Consider the following 16,163-nt stretch of genomic DNA (forward strand, 5'->3'; position numbering starts at 1 on the left):
TATGTAAATTTATTATTTTTACATGATACTTAAAAAATAACATTATTTTAATAAATAAATTTTACAATTATTGTATTAATTAAAATTAAAATTTTGAAATTTAAAAATTATAAGGACTAAAAACGATATCATTATCGTGGCCTATCGGTTGTTGTAGGATTGGACGGAAGCTCACTAGCCTGGTTCATGTGCACCTAGATTGAAGTAGTCTAAGGGCCCCTTTGGATGAACGTTTACCTCCAATGCGATGTGTTTATTTTTCTTTTTGTCATATGCTATAGTATCTAATTTCACCACTATCGTTGTTTTTACACTAACCATAGGTAAACGCATCGTTGTTTATCTTTCTTTTTGTCATATGCTATAGTATCTAATTTCACCACCATCGTTATTTTTATATTAACCATAGGTAAACGCACCGTCCATCCAAAGGGACCGTAAACTGTGTTGCCCATGCTTTCATCATTTTTTTTGTAATACCATATATTGCATGCTCCCAATGTACGACTTAGTGAGAAAAATCAATTTCATTTTTATTTTTTTGTGACATGTTAAACTGTGTCATTATGCTATTGGTTGTCAACGTCATGTTAGTATATTTTAATGGTGTTAATTTGGTACCTAAAAAAAGTACCAAGTTGGCTTATGATTTTCAAATTCATGTACCAATTAGATTAAAAAATTTATAGGTACCAAATAAATATAAGTTACCAAATTCAGATATCTTCGTATATATTAACCCTTATAAGAATGATTATTCTATACATCATATATATAAATTTACTAGTGATAGTAAACTATATAAGTACAAGTATATATTTCATTCAAAAACATATCCATATAATTTTTAGGATTTAAACCTAAGATGGATTATAATCTCTAATGGCTCAACAACTATGTAAAGTCTTATTTTTTTGTAGTTGCTTTTTCTTACGTAGTAACAATTATTTAACATACATATCATATAGTTTATGAGTATGCAAAAATTGAACATATTCATTGGTATTGCTCCAAATTAGGAAGTCGTGCAACAGGTATACCAACAAGTGATTCCGTTTTCTTCAAAAAAATCCCAAATTTATCTTCTAAACTAGGCTTAGTCCCCTCTGACAATCCCCATTCAAAAGAGTGCATCAAAGAGCCCAAGAGCAGTGCCACCATCTTCTCTGCTAGAGAAACCCCAACACACATCCTCCTCCCTGAACCAAATGGAAAAAACCCGAAATTGTTGCCTCGATAGTTAATGTCTGTTTCCAAGAATCTCTCGGGCTGAAACCGAAAAGGATCGTCCCATAACTCAGGGTCCCTTTGAATGACCCATACATTAATGAAAACCGTGCAACCTTTAGGGACAGTAAATCCACCAATAACAGTGGTCTCACTGGGCACATGAGGAATCAACAATGGAGCAACTGGGTGAAGACGAAGTGTCTCCTTTATGACAGCATCCAAGTAGACAAGTTGAGGTATATGACAGTCTTCCACAGTGTTCTGGTTTCCGACCACCATATCTAATTCCTTTACGAGTTTCGTCATTTTATCTCGATGGCGTAATAGTTCGGTCATTGCCCACTCTACAGTAGTGGGTATTGTATCTGTACCGGCGACCATCAAATCCTATGAGATATAGAGATAAATATTGTAAAATGTAAAATATCAACACTTATGTGGATGTTGTTATGTTAAATTATTTACCAGAAGCAAAGCTTTCACTTCGTTGATGGATAAAGAGTTTTTCTCATCTCCTCGCCAGTGCAGCTCCAACAATTGCTGTATAAAATCCTTGCTAATATTCTCCTTCTCTTTTCCATCATCTCTAATGTTTCTTCGGTTCTTTATCATTGATTCAAAAACCCCATAAAACCACGACAATTGCTCCTTCGCTTTGGATTCAATTCCTTGTAAATCAGCTGGGGCCAGAATTGGGAAAAGATCAGAAACATTCGGTGTTGCAGATGTTATTATAAATTCATCCAATCGTTTCCTAAACTCAATCAAATCTTTCGATGGATCATCACCCCATAGCGTGCTCATCATCACTCGTAGAGCGGTTGCTGATAATTGTTTATATATGTTAACTGAGGAACCAACTTTTCCGTGAATCTCCTTCACCATTCGTCGAACCTCTCGTTGACGAAGCACGTAGCAAGCATCCAAGCTTTGTTTGCTCATGATTTCGCAAATAACAAGCTTACGCAGCTGGTTGCATCTAGAACCGTTGGGTCTCCATAAGATGTTGAGTCCACCAAATGTGCCGACCACAGCGGCTGCCGGAACGTCACGGTTAGCGAAGATGGCATCCTGAACTTTGAGGACCTCGTTGGCAAGTGAAGGTGAGTTTATGACTATTGCCAACACGCTCCCCATTCGAAGTTTGAAGACGGGACCATAGATCCGAGACAGGTCTGAAAAGTAACGGTGCAATTCGGGTTTAATGAAGGGAAGGTTTCCTAATATAGGCAAGCCTAAAGGACCAGGTGGTAGAGGTGGGTTTATTTTGGTGAATTTCATACCCCACAACCACCATGCACAGCAGAAAATTACTAGTGCCCCCGCCATAAGAGGAGCGAATTCAGGGGCATGGCAGCCCCATGACCAGCCTTCGCAATCAAGAACTGCGTGCTTGTTGTATAAGTTGGTCATATTTGTTTTCCATGATCGAATGCTGAATAACTGGAGTTATATATAGAGAGCAACTGAATGTATAGGTAGGAATTAAGTATATATTTTAACCTCATACTAAATCCCGTAGGACTGAATTTTATAATTACTAAATTGATATCTGATATATTAGTAAAAATTAAACATGGAATATAGTTGTTTTATTTAATAATAGAAAAAATTTTGCGAACCCTGACAGCCTAATGCCTTAACCACTAGGTTATTGCCATTTTCTTACTGAATTTTGTTGTTGAATTGCACATATTGTTTTTTTGGAGTGTTATTGCCGAAATAATTAATTGCACAAATTTCTTTCACGAGGAAGGCAATTTGAAAATAATTAATTATTTTTATATGATAATATTTTTTGTAAAATTTTAATTATTTACTCTACATATATCACATTATTAGTTTTAATCATTATATTAACTAATATCACCATCATTATTAAATTTAATTTCACCAAAAGAGTATAAGCGAATAATTCCGTAGAATGAATACAAAATCAAGAAAATTACACCGCTTTTGTATACATTATCTAAAAGATTTGACAAGCAACATAAGTTTAAAAGAACGAAAATTAAATAAAAATTAAAATGTTTTTCTTATAAAAGTAAAGATGTTTATTTTATGTTATAAACATTTAAAACATGGGGAAAAGAAGTGTAAAGTATAAGAGGAGGAAATTAAATATCAAAACCAAATGTTGAAAATGAATACTAATAAAGCATATTAGGGTTTATCAACAATATATTTTATTTTATTTTGTAGATTTTAATATTTCTTAGGTCTTCCTTAAAGCAATTTCAACGGTGCATTCATTTGTTTTATAGGTAATCAAGTAGATTACCGGTAGAGGTTTTAAATTCCACGAATTGATATTAATTTTAATTAATATTTAAAATAAGACAAATTATAGTTTCTAACTTCATTTGTAGTTAAATATTTTCAATATTAATATACTAAATAATAATCTTTATTTTATACATATGATGTTGGATCATATTAATATATATAGGGGCGAATCTAGGGTTTAGTAGGACCGCTTTTCAAAAATGGAAAATTTTCTATTTAGGTCTTTTAAGTTTATTAAAATTTTAAATTTAGGTAAAATTAGTAAAGGTAATTCTTTAAAAATTATAAAGATATAGACTATTAAAATTACGAAATTGTACTTTTATTATCATAAAAAGTTATAATTTAATTTCAGCCTCTAAAAATATTTCTAAATCGTTGGCACCGAGCTCTCGGACTGGATTGACATCGGATTCATTGCCATCTTCATTCTCTGACCCACTAACATCTGTCGTGTTGAATGTCCCATTACCGGTGGACGTCGTGGAGAGGGAGTCGTAGGGAGTACATCATATATTCTCGTATAGTTGTCGAAGTGTCTAGAATCACTTGAAACACCCCAAACCCAGCCTAGACGTTATGGTCGTATCTAGCAATGTCACACGATAGTATTTTTGAAACCTCGTTGTTACGTTGAAAACATTCCATGTTATTATCTTTAGTAAACCTTTGTTAGAACTTAGGAAGTCGTCTTTATTCATTTAAAACATTTGTTTTGAAACATCTCTCGTTGCGGAAGCTTTAATAAAACAATATAAGTGATCATGCGTTTAGAAACTATTTTAACATTTTAAAATCGAATTTCCCACGACCAGTAGGTATAAATCCATAAAGTAAAATAAATAAATAAAAACCTAAAATTTAAAACCAAAGTTCCAGAGGGTCCTTAAATTACAACCCAAATAATCAATAATAATTAAATCATAAAATATAAATTGAAAACCATGAAGTCCAAAAATTACTGTGGTCACCGCTGAGTCTTCTGTCGCACTGATCCATCTAAGTCCGGGGATTACCTGTGCACATTAAACAAAAAAGGTAAGTTTACGTAAACTCAGCATGTAACAGCCCGATTTTGACCCAAATCGAAACAGTGGTTTCGGGACCACAAATCCGAATTAAAAAAATATTTTAATATTATTTTCTGTGTTTATTATGTGTGAATTTGATTGTGTGAAATTTCTGTGTTTTAATTTCATCGTTTAAGTGTCCGATTTAATAAAAGGGTTTAATCGCGTAAAATAAAAATTTAAGGGTTAAATCTAAAAGTACCTAAATGTTATTGTCTTTTTAAATGGGAGGATTTATGATGCTATAAGACCAAAAGTTAGATAGTGGGTGGCATTTGACAAGAGTAACATTAATATATATGTTAGACAAAATTATTAGTAAAAGGTTAATATAGTAATAAGGTAAATATTAACTTTATAATAAAATTAAGTTATGAAAAGATGAATGTGTTCATCTTTTGTTAGCCGAATATTGAAAAGGAAAGAAACATACATGGTTTTTTTAAACATACATGGTTTTTTAAGTTTCGGCACTTCTTTAGCTTGGGTAAGGTATGTTTTGATTTCGATTTTTGATGATTTTTACGTTTTTGTAATCGTTGCTTCGTGTTCTATTTAGCCCATACTTTAATTTTAGAATTTGAAGGTGATTTTGAGATAAGCCATTGATGAATACTTGAGCTTTATGATAGTTAATGATGAAATATGAAAGATATGTGATAGATTATAATGTTTGTTTTTGAATTTTTGATGAATTTGATTATTTTGGGTTAATTTGTAAGAAAATATTAAATTGAGGGACTAGAATGTGAAATAAATGACATGAAAGGGCCTATTTGAGTCTAGGTAATATTCGGCCAAATTACATTGTGATTAATTTGGAATATTTTGTGTTTTGTGCAATTTGGACTAAATTGTAAAAATGTTAAATATCAGGGGCAAAATGGTAAATTACCAATTTATATGTTTTTGGACGGAATTGAATGAAATTATGTTTGAATGAGTTAAATTTGAATGTGTATAGATCAAGAATTAAAGAAATCGGACTTGGATCGGGGGAAAAATAAAGTCGTCGATTAATTGTTTCGTTCCGGTTTATCGCTGTTTGAGGTAAGTTTATAAGCAATTAGATGTTAAAATTTCTGAATGAATGTTAATTACATATATGCTGAAATGAAATATGCAATTATATATATATAGCTAAATGCGTTTTAGTTCGGAAAGTAAAAATAGACGTCAATGCGATTTATCGATATTTGGCACTAAGTGTGCGACTATGGAATAGCTATGGCTATATGAACGGCACTAAGTGTGCGAAATTAAAATAATGATGTTGGATAATGGGCACTAAGTGTGCGAAATTAAAATGATGATGTTGTATAACGGGCACTAAGTGTGCGATACCGAGAGCAACTTGGTTAGATGAGAAAGAGCACTAATTGTGCAACTTCATTATGGCCTCGATCAATTATTTAGTACATGATAGTAGAAGTATACAATGGATGAATAATACTTGATATCAAGGTAATTAGGTTATTTCAATTGTGAAGAGAAAAATTTATACGAGGTAAATGAGAGTATATGATTATATGAAAGTTTATATTCGGCCAAATGGTAACTATATAGGATTTTATAATTATGTTTTATATACATTTATTTATGAATGAGTACATTTGGTAAAGATAGGGTATATGAATTGAATATGAGAATAACTATGTTATTGTTTAAAGACCTATTCGGCCAAGCTGAAATTAGTTCATGGTTTCATATTTGATATTTAAGTTTTACAAGCTCGAATATGTATATATACGAATATGATTGCATTATTTGATTTTATTATTGAATTGTTAATGTCATTGAATTGTTTAATTTCTTATAACTTACTAAGCTAAGTTAGCTTACAATGTGTTGGATAATTGTTTTGATGTATAGATTTTGGTGATCGCTACGTGTTCGGGGATCGTCAGCTAAGCTCATCACACTATCGATATCTTTTGGTATTTTGCTAAATTTTTGAATTTGGTCGTATGGCATGTATAGACTAGTTGTGGATTTTAGCTTAATTTGATAGTGTGGGTGTATTAAAGCCATGCAAAAATGGCTTAATATCCTGTTTTGTTTGTTTTGGATTGGATTATGAATCATACATGACTTGATAAAAGTTTAGTATTTTATGAGTAATATTTCACATGTGAATATTATGTGTGGTTTATTTGGTTGGTATCAAAGTGAATATATTATATGATCTATAATAAATGTAATTTTAAAAGAAAATATAAAAAATGTTAATGTCTATGTACATGTTTGTGGTTGTTTATTTTGTTTGATAGGTTAAAGAGATTACCAAGAATTATAAAAGTGATATTTGTTTTGTATCTTGGATTAATAAAGTAATGAAATAGAATATGGAATTAGGAAGTGAATTATGTTGAGTATTTGTGATATGCATTAATATAGTTATTTCGTTTATATGCCGTTAAAATGGTATATGGTTTGATGTTTAAACATTGGCTTTTGTTTCATAATTTGATTAGTAAAAATAGGTTGTTTTGACGTTTAATGTAATAAAATAAATTATATACTTATAATAAGACATGAATTTTGGTTGTATAATTAGAACATGTATATTTGTTTTACATTTGGGAATGAATTGATTTGGTTACAGAGAAGCTAATTACCGAATACACGTTAAATTATTTTGGACTTTTTTTAAAGAGATGTATGTGCGGTTTGACATTAGTATGTATAAAATACTTTTATTGTATAATTTAATTTTGGTAAATAATACTTGGCTAATCATAAATTCAGATTATATGGAATTTTATTTGGCTATTATGTGCTTGTATATTCTTTTCGAATGGGTGAATTGACAAATTTAGTAACTCGTGACTTGAATATTATAACGTAATTAGTTACTCTATTTTATTTAAATAGGCTTGGTCATAATAATATAAAATGCTATTGATTAAATATTTTATGTGCAATGATTGAGTTTGTTTATTTATTTATTATATCTTTTATTATTAATGCTGATTATTAAATTATGATTGAATAAAAATATCAAATCGTGCTATGTTCGGTAATGCCTTAAAACCCTAATCTGATGACGGATACGGGTTAGGGGTGTTACACAGCATGTAATCCCGCAAAAACAAACAAACAATCAGTATTCACAGTACACAGTTGAACAATCTTGGGCCTAAGCCCTTTTCAATATCAGTGGCAGGTTGGGCCTTAGCCCATCTCAGTACAGTGTCAAAAATGCAGTAGGGCCTTAGCCCATCACAATATCAGTAGCAGTAACAGTTATGCAGTAGCAAAATCCTACCCATCTAGCCTCTACACACCATCTCTGTCCAACCTTACACTCCATGTGGGGATATAATCAACCCACTCATCCCTACACTCCAAGTAGTACCGAATGCGGCACAAAACAGTAGTTTGCAGCTGAGCTGCCAGTAAATTAGGCTTAAAGCCTTTCAGTACACTTCCTCTAAATAAAAACCCCCAACACAATGCAATGCAACATACAATGGATGATATGCTATTATGCAATTTCAGTACATATATTCGGTTCATATATTAACATGCTCAGGATAGATATCATTCAGTCATTTTCACACATTTATGGGTCTAAGTAGCGCTTACCGACCTATGCAACCTTAGAAACATTCCAGTAAAAATGGGCCCACATGCCCGTGTGGCCCACTCAGCCCAAATTGGCCTTGGCCATGTGATCCAATTTAATGTAACCCATGCTAGTTAAATGCTCATATATGTTTTCACTATTTACTTATATTTCATTCAAAGTTTTCTACTTGAGTCATTGTCACTAAATTATTTATATCTTGAGCTACAGAATTTCAAATTAAGATCCGCTTGATGTTTTCGAAACTAGACTCAAATAACTTTTTACCATAAATTTTTTAGAATTTATAGCTTATCAAATAACTAAAGTAAAGTCTTCAAAGTTATCACTATTTTCCTATATGACAACTTCAACCTTTCCTTACTAAAAATTATTTATCTCTTAGTATGAAATTTGGATGATGTTTCCGTTTGTTTCTCTTGAAAATAGACTCATTAAGGATTTAAACATATAAATTTAAGCTCCTAATTATTCTTTTTAAAATTTTTGATGATTTTCCAAATTCAGAACATGGGAACCCAAAACCATTCTGACCTTGTCTCACAGAAATCATTATATCTCATAACTTACAATTTCATTGTTTACACTGTTTCTTCCATGCAAAACTAGACTCAACAAAATTTAATTTCATATTTTATTCAACCTCTAACTCAATTTTCACTATTTTATATGATTTTTCAAAGTTAGACTACTACTGCTGTCCAAAACTATTTTAGTGTAGAATGTTGATTTTCGAAGATTATAACACCCTTATTTCCTTTCTCTACAATTTTTCGTATCATTTTCTCTTATTTCTCTTATTTCTCGACAGCAAGCAATTTTGGCTTTTTGTTGAATCTCATTTTCTACGTTTCGGGTACATACCTAGTATCATTTCTGATGCGTAAGCACTCCTAAGCCTCCAGAACCTAAAAATTGACCAACAAATGTCCAGATTAATCACTTAATTTGTTTTTAATCAACCAATTTTGGAAGGAACTCGACTAAAAACCTAACAAAACCCTTACCTCGCTTGAGTAACCATGACTTCACACAATCACAGCGTCGATTCAAAACCATCAGCCCCTTGATTAACTCCTAAACATAAAAAAGGAATCCCTGTTTCAGAGATTAACTAAGAACAATTAACAATAGACAAAACTGTTACTTACCGAACACACACAACCAACGATGAACAACCCAATCAATTAGAAAATAAAGAAAGAAACGGAAAGGGAAAAAATAATGGAAATTTTGGCAGCAACTAGGGGAAAGAATCAGCAGAGGAGGGAAAAAAAAGAAAACGTCAAAAAAAGTTTGGGTAATTGGAGAGAAAACCGAAACTCTACTACTTTTTTTTTCTGCAACAAAAAGATAATCAGATTATTTTCTAATAACCTCTCCCCCATTATCTCCTATTAACCCACTAAAACACAACTACTCAGAATTTTTCCCCAACACAACTCTTAGCCGAAATTGGAGCAAAAATACTGTCTCCACGCCATCACAAAAAATTGAACACAGGACCTCCTTCACACCAACACTCACTTATCCACCAGACCAAGAGCCCATTCTGTTAATTATATTTCAAGTTTTACTTAAAAGCCTACTGACCAAAGATAGGGCTTATTCATAAAAATACCAAAATTTGCCCAAGTCCTGGCTTGAACTTGGGACCTCTCGCACACCCAGAACACTTAACCACTGGAGCAGATACACAGTTGTATCACACTTTCACAAGAAAAAATAAAAATTCTGGGGCGTTACATCACTTGTTGATTACCAACCGGTGGAAGTTGATGTCATTCCCTAGTAAATATTCTCAACGTTGAACATTGACTGAATGAAGTTCATCTCTAACCCACTAATTAAGTGTCGTGCAGGGGTCGTGTATTCCGTTCTACCACCAAAACTTGACTGTTTGGTGTTCTGCCTCCCATGGTTGAACTCTAAGGTCAAATCAGATGAGTGTCTTCCCATTGATGATTTTGTGATATCATAATGGGAACTTTCTAACAAAGTGGTGAACCTACCACACAACTGTGTCGTTGGACTATCAACATTTTCAACCGTTCTGGCCTCTTAAAAGGAATAGATGTCAACATCCGAAGGCCTTCATCTGGGCTTGAAAATTCCACATATAACTCGAGAAATAGTGATCCACTGTCGACATGCGTCTGCACCATCGCCTCTCAGCCCTTAGCACTTTTGATATCAAAAGCGTCATATCTCACGGGTTCGACCGAAGCACAAAATTGATACTTAATAGGTGACATTCTCATCTGGTTGGATCTAACGATATTTTGTTTAATTCTTGTCCGGAGTTCTGGCAATTGTATGTTCTAATTAAATGACAGCTGCGTTGTGTTCTCTGATAAAAAACCACGCCATTCTCGGTGTCACGAATCTCACCGTCGTAATAAATAATAACATTAATCCGTCCACTCATTTTGAACCAAATTATTTGTCGAGAAAAGTTTGAAATAAAAACATTATGTAAAAAAAAGCTTTAAATATTAACAATAAAAAACAATGCTTATGCTTACTTTTTATACAAATAGTATCTTTGCTCTTATGCCTTCCCTGCGAACTTTATTCTTCTGAACTTTTAAAAATTTTATTTCCTTGTAAATGGCTTATGCCACTGGAGGTTGAAATATGTTACATCTATAGCCTATGACATGACCTCCTATTTGATTTTTAAAAAATCCTGGATAGTAGAAGGTTGAAATTTTTAGAGACAAAACGATACAAGTAGGACGGGCACTATTAGTAGAAGTATTGAAAGCATTCAGTACTTTTGCTGACAATGCATCTTGCTCGGAGCTTTTGACTTTACAAATTTCAACCCTCACTAACCGAGGAATTACACATCATATTTCAAATATCCCGGGATATATTTTCTGAACCTATCTTGTCAAAAGTAATGCACTGGATAGGTATTTTACTGAAATATCGGATCAAACTAAGATTAAAAAACACAAAAACTTTTAAAACTAGTTTTGCACTCGAACTGAGTACTCTAAGTTTCGATTTTAAATAGATTTGCAACATGAAATTCGAATATACGTTGGTGTAAATACGAATATTTAAGTATCAAATTCAATCATTACAATTATTATTTAAATATTTTATCAATTTAAAACCCAAAACCCAAAACCAACCCTAAATATAATCCTACTTTAAAACCCTCATCCCAAAACCTTAAATACTAAAAAAACCCTAAAACCCCATAAATAAAACCTAAAAAACCTTGAACGCTAATATAACACGGGGGCAAACGCTTCCAATTGGAAGCTTTTAAGGTGAAATGTAGAAAAACGCTTCCAACGTACCATGCGGAAAGCACTTCCAACTAAAAGCCTTTTTCTGCATTTCACCTAAAAATGTCTCCAACTGGAAGTGTTTTCCCTAAATCGGCCTATTCCCATAATTATTCCAAAAATCGTCTTACTCTGGTAAATATAAAAAAAATTCGGCATTTTTGAGTAATAAAGTATTTTAATCACATGAATATGGTACTATTTATTTTATTTTGAATAGTTTTAAAGATAAAATTTGAATTTATTTAAGTTTTAGTAAATGAGAAAATAATTTACTTTAAAAGTAAGATTTTGAAAAATAAAGTCCACTTTAGTTTGCTTGAAACTAGAAATGGACTCCCTTACAATACCAAATGAAAAAAAAGTATTGGATTAGAGAATCAGAATCAATAAGAAAAAGAATCCATAGGTGAACCCACCACACAACTATGCCATTGGACTATTGACATTTTCAACCATTCTAGCCAATCGGAAAGGAACATATGTCAACATTGAAGGCCTTAATCTAGGCTTGAAAATTCCACATAAAACTCAAGAAACGGTGATCTACTATCGATATGTGTTTGCACTATCGCCTCCAAGCCCCTAACAACTTTGTTATCGAAAGTGTCATATCTCACGGAGTCGACCAAAGCACAAAATCAATACTTAATAAATGATACTCTCATCTAGTTGGATCCAACGATTTCTCACCTAATTTTTGTTTGAAGTTTTAGCAACTGTATGTTATGGTTAAATGAAAATCGCACTGTGTTCTTCGATAAAAAAACAACGTCGTTCTCAATGTCATGAACCTCACCATCGTAATAAATAATAACATTAATCCATCCACTCATTTTGAACCAAATTATCTGTCGAGAGAAGTTCAAAATGAAAACATTATGCAAAAAAAAAAAGAGCTTCAAATATTAACAACAAAAATCAATGCTTATGCTTACTTTTTATACAAATAGTATCGTTGCTCCAACTTATGCCTTCCATGCGAACTTCTATTCTTCTGAACTTTTAAAAATTTTATTTCCTTGTAAATGGCTTATGCCACCGGAGGTTGAAATATGTTACATTTATAGCCCTATGACATGACCTCCTATTTGATTTTAAAAAACTCCTGGATAGTGGAGGGTTGGAATTTGTAGAGACGAAACGCTCCAAGCAGGACGCACTATTAGTAGAAGTACTAAAAGTGCGTCTAGTTGGAAGCGCTTTCAGTGCCAACTCAGCAAAAAATGCTTCCAACGGGACACGCTTTCAGTATTTTTGCTGACAGTGCATCTTGCTTGGAGCGTTTTGTCTCCAAAAATTTCAACCATCACTAACTGAGGATTTCACATAATATTTCAGGTATCTCAGGATATATTTTCTGAACCTATCCAGTAAAAGTAATGCACTGGATAGGTATTTTACTGAAATATCGGATCAAACTAAGATTAAAAAAAACGCAAAAAAATTTAAAACTAGTTTTGCATCGAACTGAGTACTCCGAGTTTCGATTTTAAATCAATTTGCAAAATAAAATTTGAATTTACGATTGGTGTAAATACGAATATTTTAAGTATCGAATTCAATAATTACAATTATTGTTTTAAATATTTTATCAATTTAAAACCTAAAACCTTAAACTAACCTTAAACATAAACCTATTTTAAAACCCTAATCCCAAAACTTTAAACACTAAAAAACCCTAAAACCTTGAACCCTAATATAACATGGGGGAAACACTTCCAATTGGAAGCTTTTTCAAACCCTAAAAACCTTAAACCTTAATACAACACGGGGGGAGCTGGAAGCGTTTTACTAGTACCACACGAAAAGGGCTTCCAACTGGAAGCCTTTTTCTACATTTCACCTGAAAACGCTTCCAATTGAAAGTAGTTGGAAGCGTTTTCCCTAAATCGGCCTATTCCTATAATTATTCCAAATATTATCCTATTCCGGTAAATATAAAAAATTCAGCTTTTTTGAGTAATAAAGTCTTTTAATCACATTAATATGGTATTATTTATTTTATTTTGAATAGTTTTTTAAAGATAAAATTTGAATTTTGTAATTTTTAATAAATGAGAAAATAATTTACTTTAGAAGTAAGATTTTGAAAAATAAAGTCCACTTTGGTTTGCTTGAAACTAGAAATGGACTCCCTTTTAGCACCAAATGAAAAAAAAATTATTGGACTCGAGAATCGTAATCAAGAAGAAAAAAAATCCATAGGTGAAGGGGAGTTTGTATCAGATGCACAAAAAAAAATTTGAAATCTATTCTCTCAAACCAAGAAAAAGATGTTGGAAAATTATTAATGATAAATTAGACAAAAAAAATGTGAAAAGAAAAAGCAATAGAAGAGCAACATGAAACCAGAGCTTGATTCTTCCTAAGAAGTTATTTGCGTTTTTAAAATTGTGATAGTTGATTTGTTGCGTAACCATGACACGAGTTTCAAATAATAAAGCATTTGGTAGCATTGATAAATAATAAGATCATTTAACATTTTTACTTTTAAGCTGGGTGATTTCTTTCACCTATGTGAAGGTATGTTTTAAATATCACTTCTCAGCTGTTTTACCAAATTAACCTAAAAATAAATTATATTTGTAAAAATAACCCAAGTTCAAAAACAATCACCAAAATAACCTAAAATAAATAAGAGACTCTCTTTTTTGCACCAATGATTGCCTAATCATTGTGTCGACTTAAAAAATTATTTTTTGGGTTTTGGCACATCAATGGCGGAACCCATGTATTTTTTAAAAATTGTATATCTTGATATCTGAAAAAGAAAAAAATTATTTTTGGGTCTTTGGCACATCAATGGTCGGCACCAACAAGAAAAAAATTCCTTTTTTTTTGTCGAATAAGATAAAATATCTGAAAAAATAAAAAAATTTGGTCTTGGCTTTGTCAATGGCTTAAGCACCAAGACAATTAAAAAAAATTTCCTTTTTTTCTTGTCGAGTCAAATATAAATATCTGAAAAATAAAAAAATTTTGGGTCTTTGGCACATCAATGGCAAGCACCAAGACAAATTTTAAAAAATTCTTTTTTTTTCGTGTCGAGTCGATATAAATATCTGAAAAAAAAAAAAACTTTTTGGGTGTTGGCTGTCAATGGCGGCACCAAATCTAATTAAAATTTTTTACTTTTTTCGTGTCAAAGTCGATATAAATATCTGAAAAAATAAAAATTTATTTTTGGGTGTTGGCTTTGTCAATGGTCGCACCCAAGACAATTAAAATTTTTTTAATTTTTTTCGATGTCGAGTCGATATAAATATCTGAAAAAATTTAAATTTTTTTTGGTCTTTAATGGTCAATGGCGGCACAAGATCTAAATTAAAAAAATTCTTTTTTTCGTATATTTATATCGACATCCATAAAAAAAAAAAAATTTTTTAAATTTAGATCGGTGCCCCATTGATGAGCCAAGACCCAAAATTTTTTAAATTTTTTCAGATATTTATATCGACTCACACGAAAAAAAGATTTTTTAAATTGTCTTGGTGCTTACCATTGACAAAGCCAAAGACCCAAAATTTTATTTTTATTTTTTCAGATATTTATATCTAACTCGACACGAAAAAATTAAATTTTTTATCATTGAGTGTTGGCCATTGATGTGCCAAAGACCCAAATTTTTTTTTTTTTTGTTCTTTTTCAGATATCAAGATTATACAATTTTTAAAAAATACATGGGTTCCGCCATTGACAACCAAAATCCAAAAAATAATTTTTAAGTCTGACACAATGATTAGGCAATCATTGCAAAAAGAGTGATCTTATTATTTTAGGTTATTTTTGATTGTTTTTGAACTTGGGTTATTTTGCAAATATAATTTATTTTGGGTTAGTTTGGTAAAACAACCTCACTTCTCTTTTATTCAAATTCAATTATTATTCTTTTCCACTTTTATCCTCACCAAGTACAACTATTTATGGGTAGGGTGATCCATCGACCAAGTTGGCCTAGCTTGTCCCTTCTTGTCCTTGAGTCGACCCGATCCAACCTAGACCTGTCCATGGGCCGGGCGGCCCGCCCGAAATATGGGAGGGTTTGGGTAAAAATATAGGCCGAAATATGGGCTTGGTAAAATTTTAGGCCGTTTAAAAATGGGCAGCCTCTCAAGAAGATTTTTTGGCTGGCACTTGACCCAAATTAAAAATATTAAATATATATATATATTTTATTTTTAAAATATAATAGTTTTTTACTTTAAGTTTATTTACTTTCATTTCCTTGACTAGTGTTACAAAATAATAATAATAAAACATCAAGTTTGTTTTACTAATCAAATGTTAGATTTTGTTACAACAATTAATACAATTAATACAATTAATAATTTGATAAATTTACTAATCAAATGTTAGATTTTATTACAACAATTAATACAATTAACAATTAATAATTTGATAATTTTACTAACAATTAATTTTAATAACAATTAGTTTTAATTTTATTAAAAAATAATTTTAATTTTAATTAAAAGCGGGCGGGCAGGGCTCAGGCCCCATATTTTTCTTCGGTCGGGCACAGGCAAAATCTCGGCCCATATTTCGAGCGGGCAGGCCGGCCTAGTAAACGGGCTGAAAATTTTTGTGGGCCCAGCCCGAACCCGGCCCGGCCCATGGACAGGTCTAATCCAACCCAGTCCAAATATAAATAAAATCATTTTTAAAAATATTTTATTTTAATTT

General features: G+C 31.7%; 1 protein-coding gene across 1 annotated transcript; it reads right to left on the reverse strand.

The window, feature by feature from the left end:
- Window positions 1-793: 793 nt before the first annotated feature.
- On the reverse strand, window positions 794-2,671 carry LOC105768237 (carnosic acid synthase). The gene is made up of 2 exons (XM_012588058.2): window positions 1,696-2,671; window positions 794-1,617 (listed from the first exon to the last, which is right to left on the reverse strand). The coding sequence occupies exons 1-2, from the start codon at window positions 2,641-2,643 to the stop codon at window positions 997-999; spliced, it is 1,569 nt and encodes a 522-aa protein (XP_012443512.1). The 5' UTR covers window positions 2,644-2,671; the 3' UTR covers window positions 794-996.
- Between the last annotated feature and the right edge of the window lie 13,492 nt (window positions 2,672-16,163).

This window comes from Gossypium raimondii, chromosome 5, assembly GCF_025698545.1.
Source record: "Gossypium raimondii isolate GPD5lz chromosome 5, ASM2569854v1, whole genome shotgun sequence".
NCBI classification, from domain to species: domain Eukaryota; kingdom Viridiplantae; phylum Streptophyta; class Magnoliopsida; order Malvales; family Malvaceae; genus Gossypium; species Gossypium raimondii.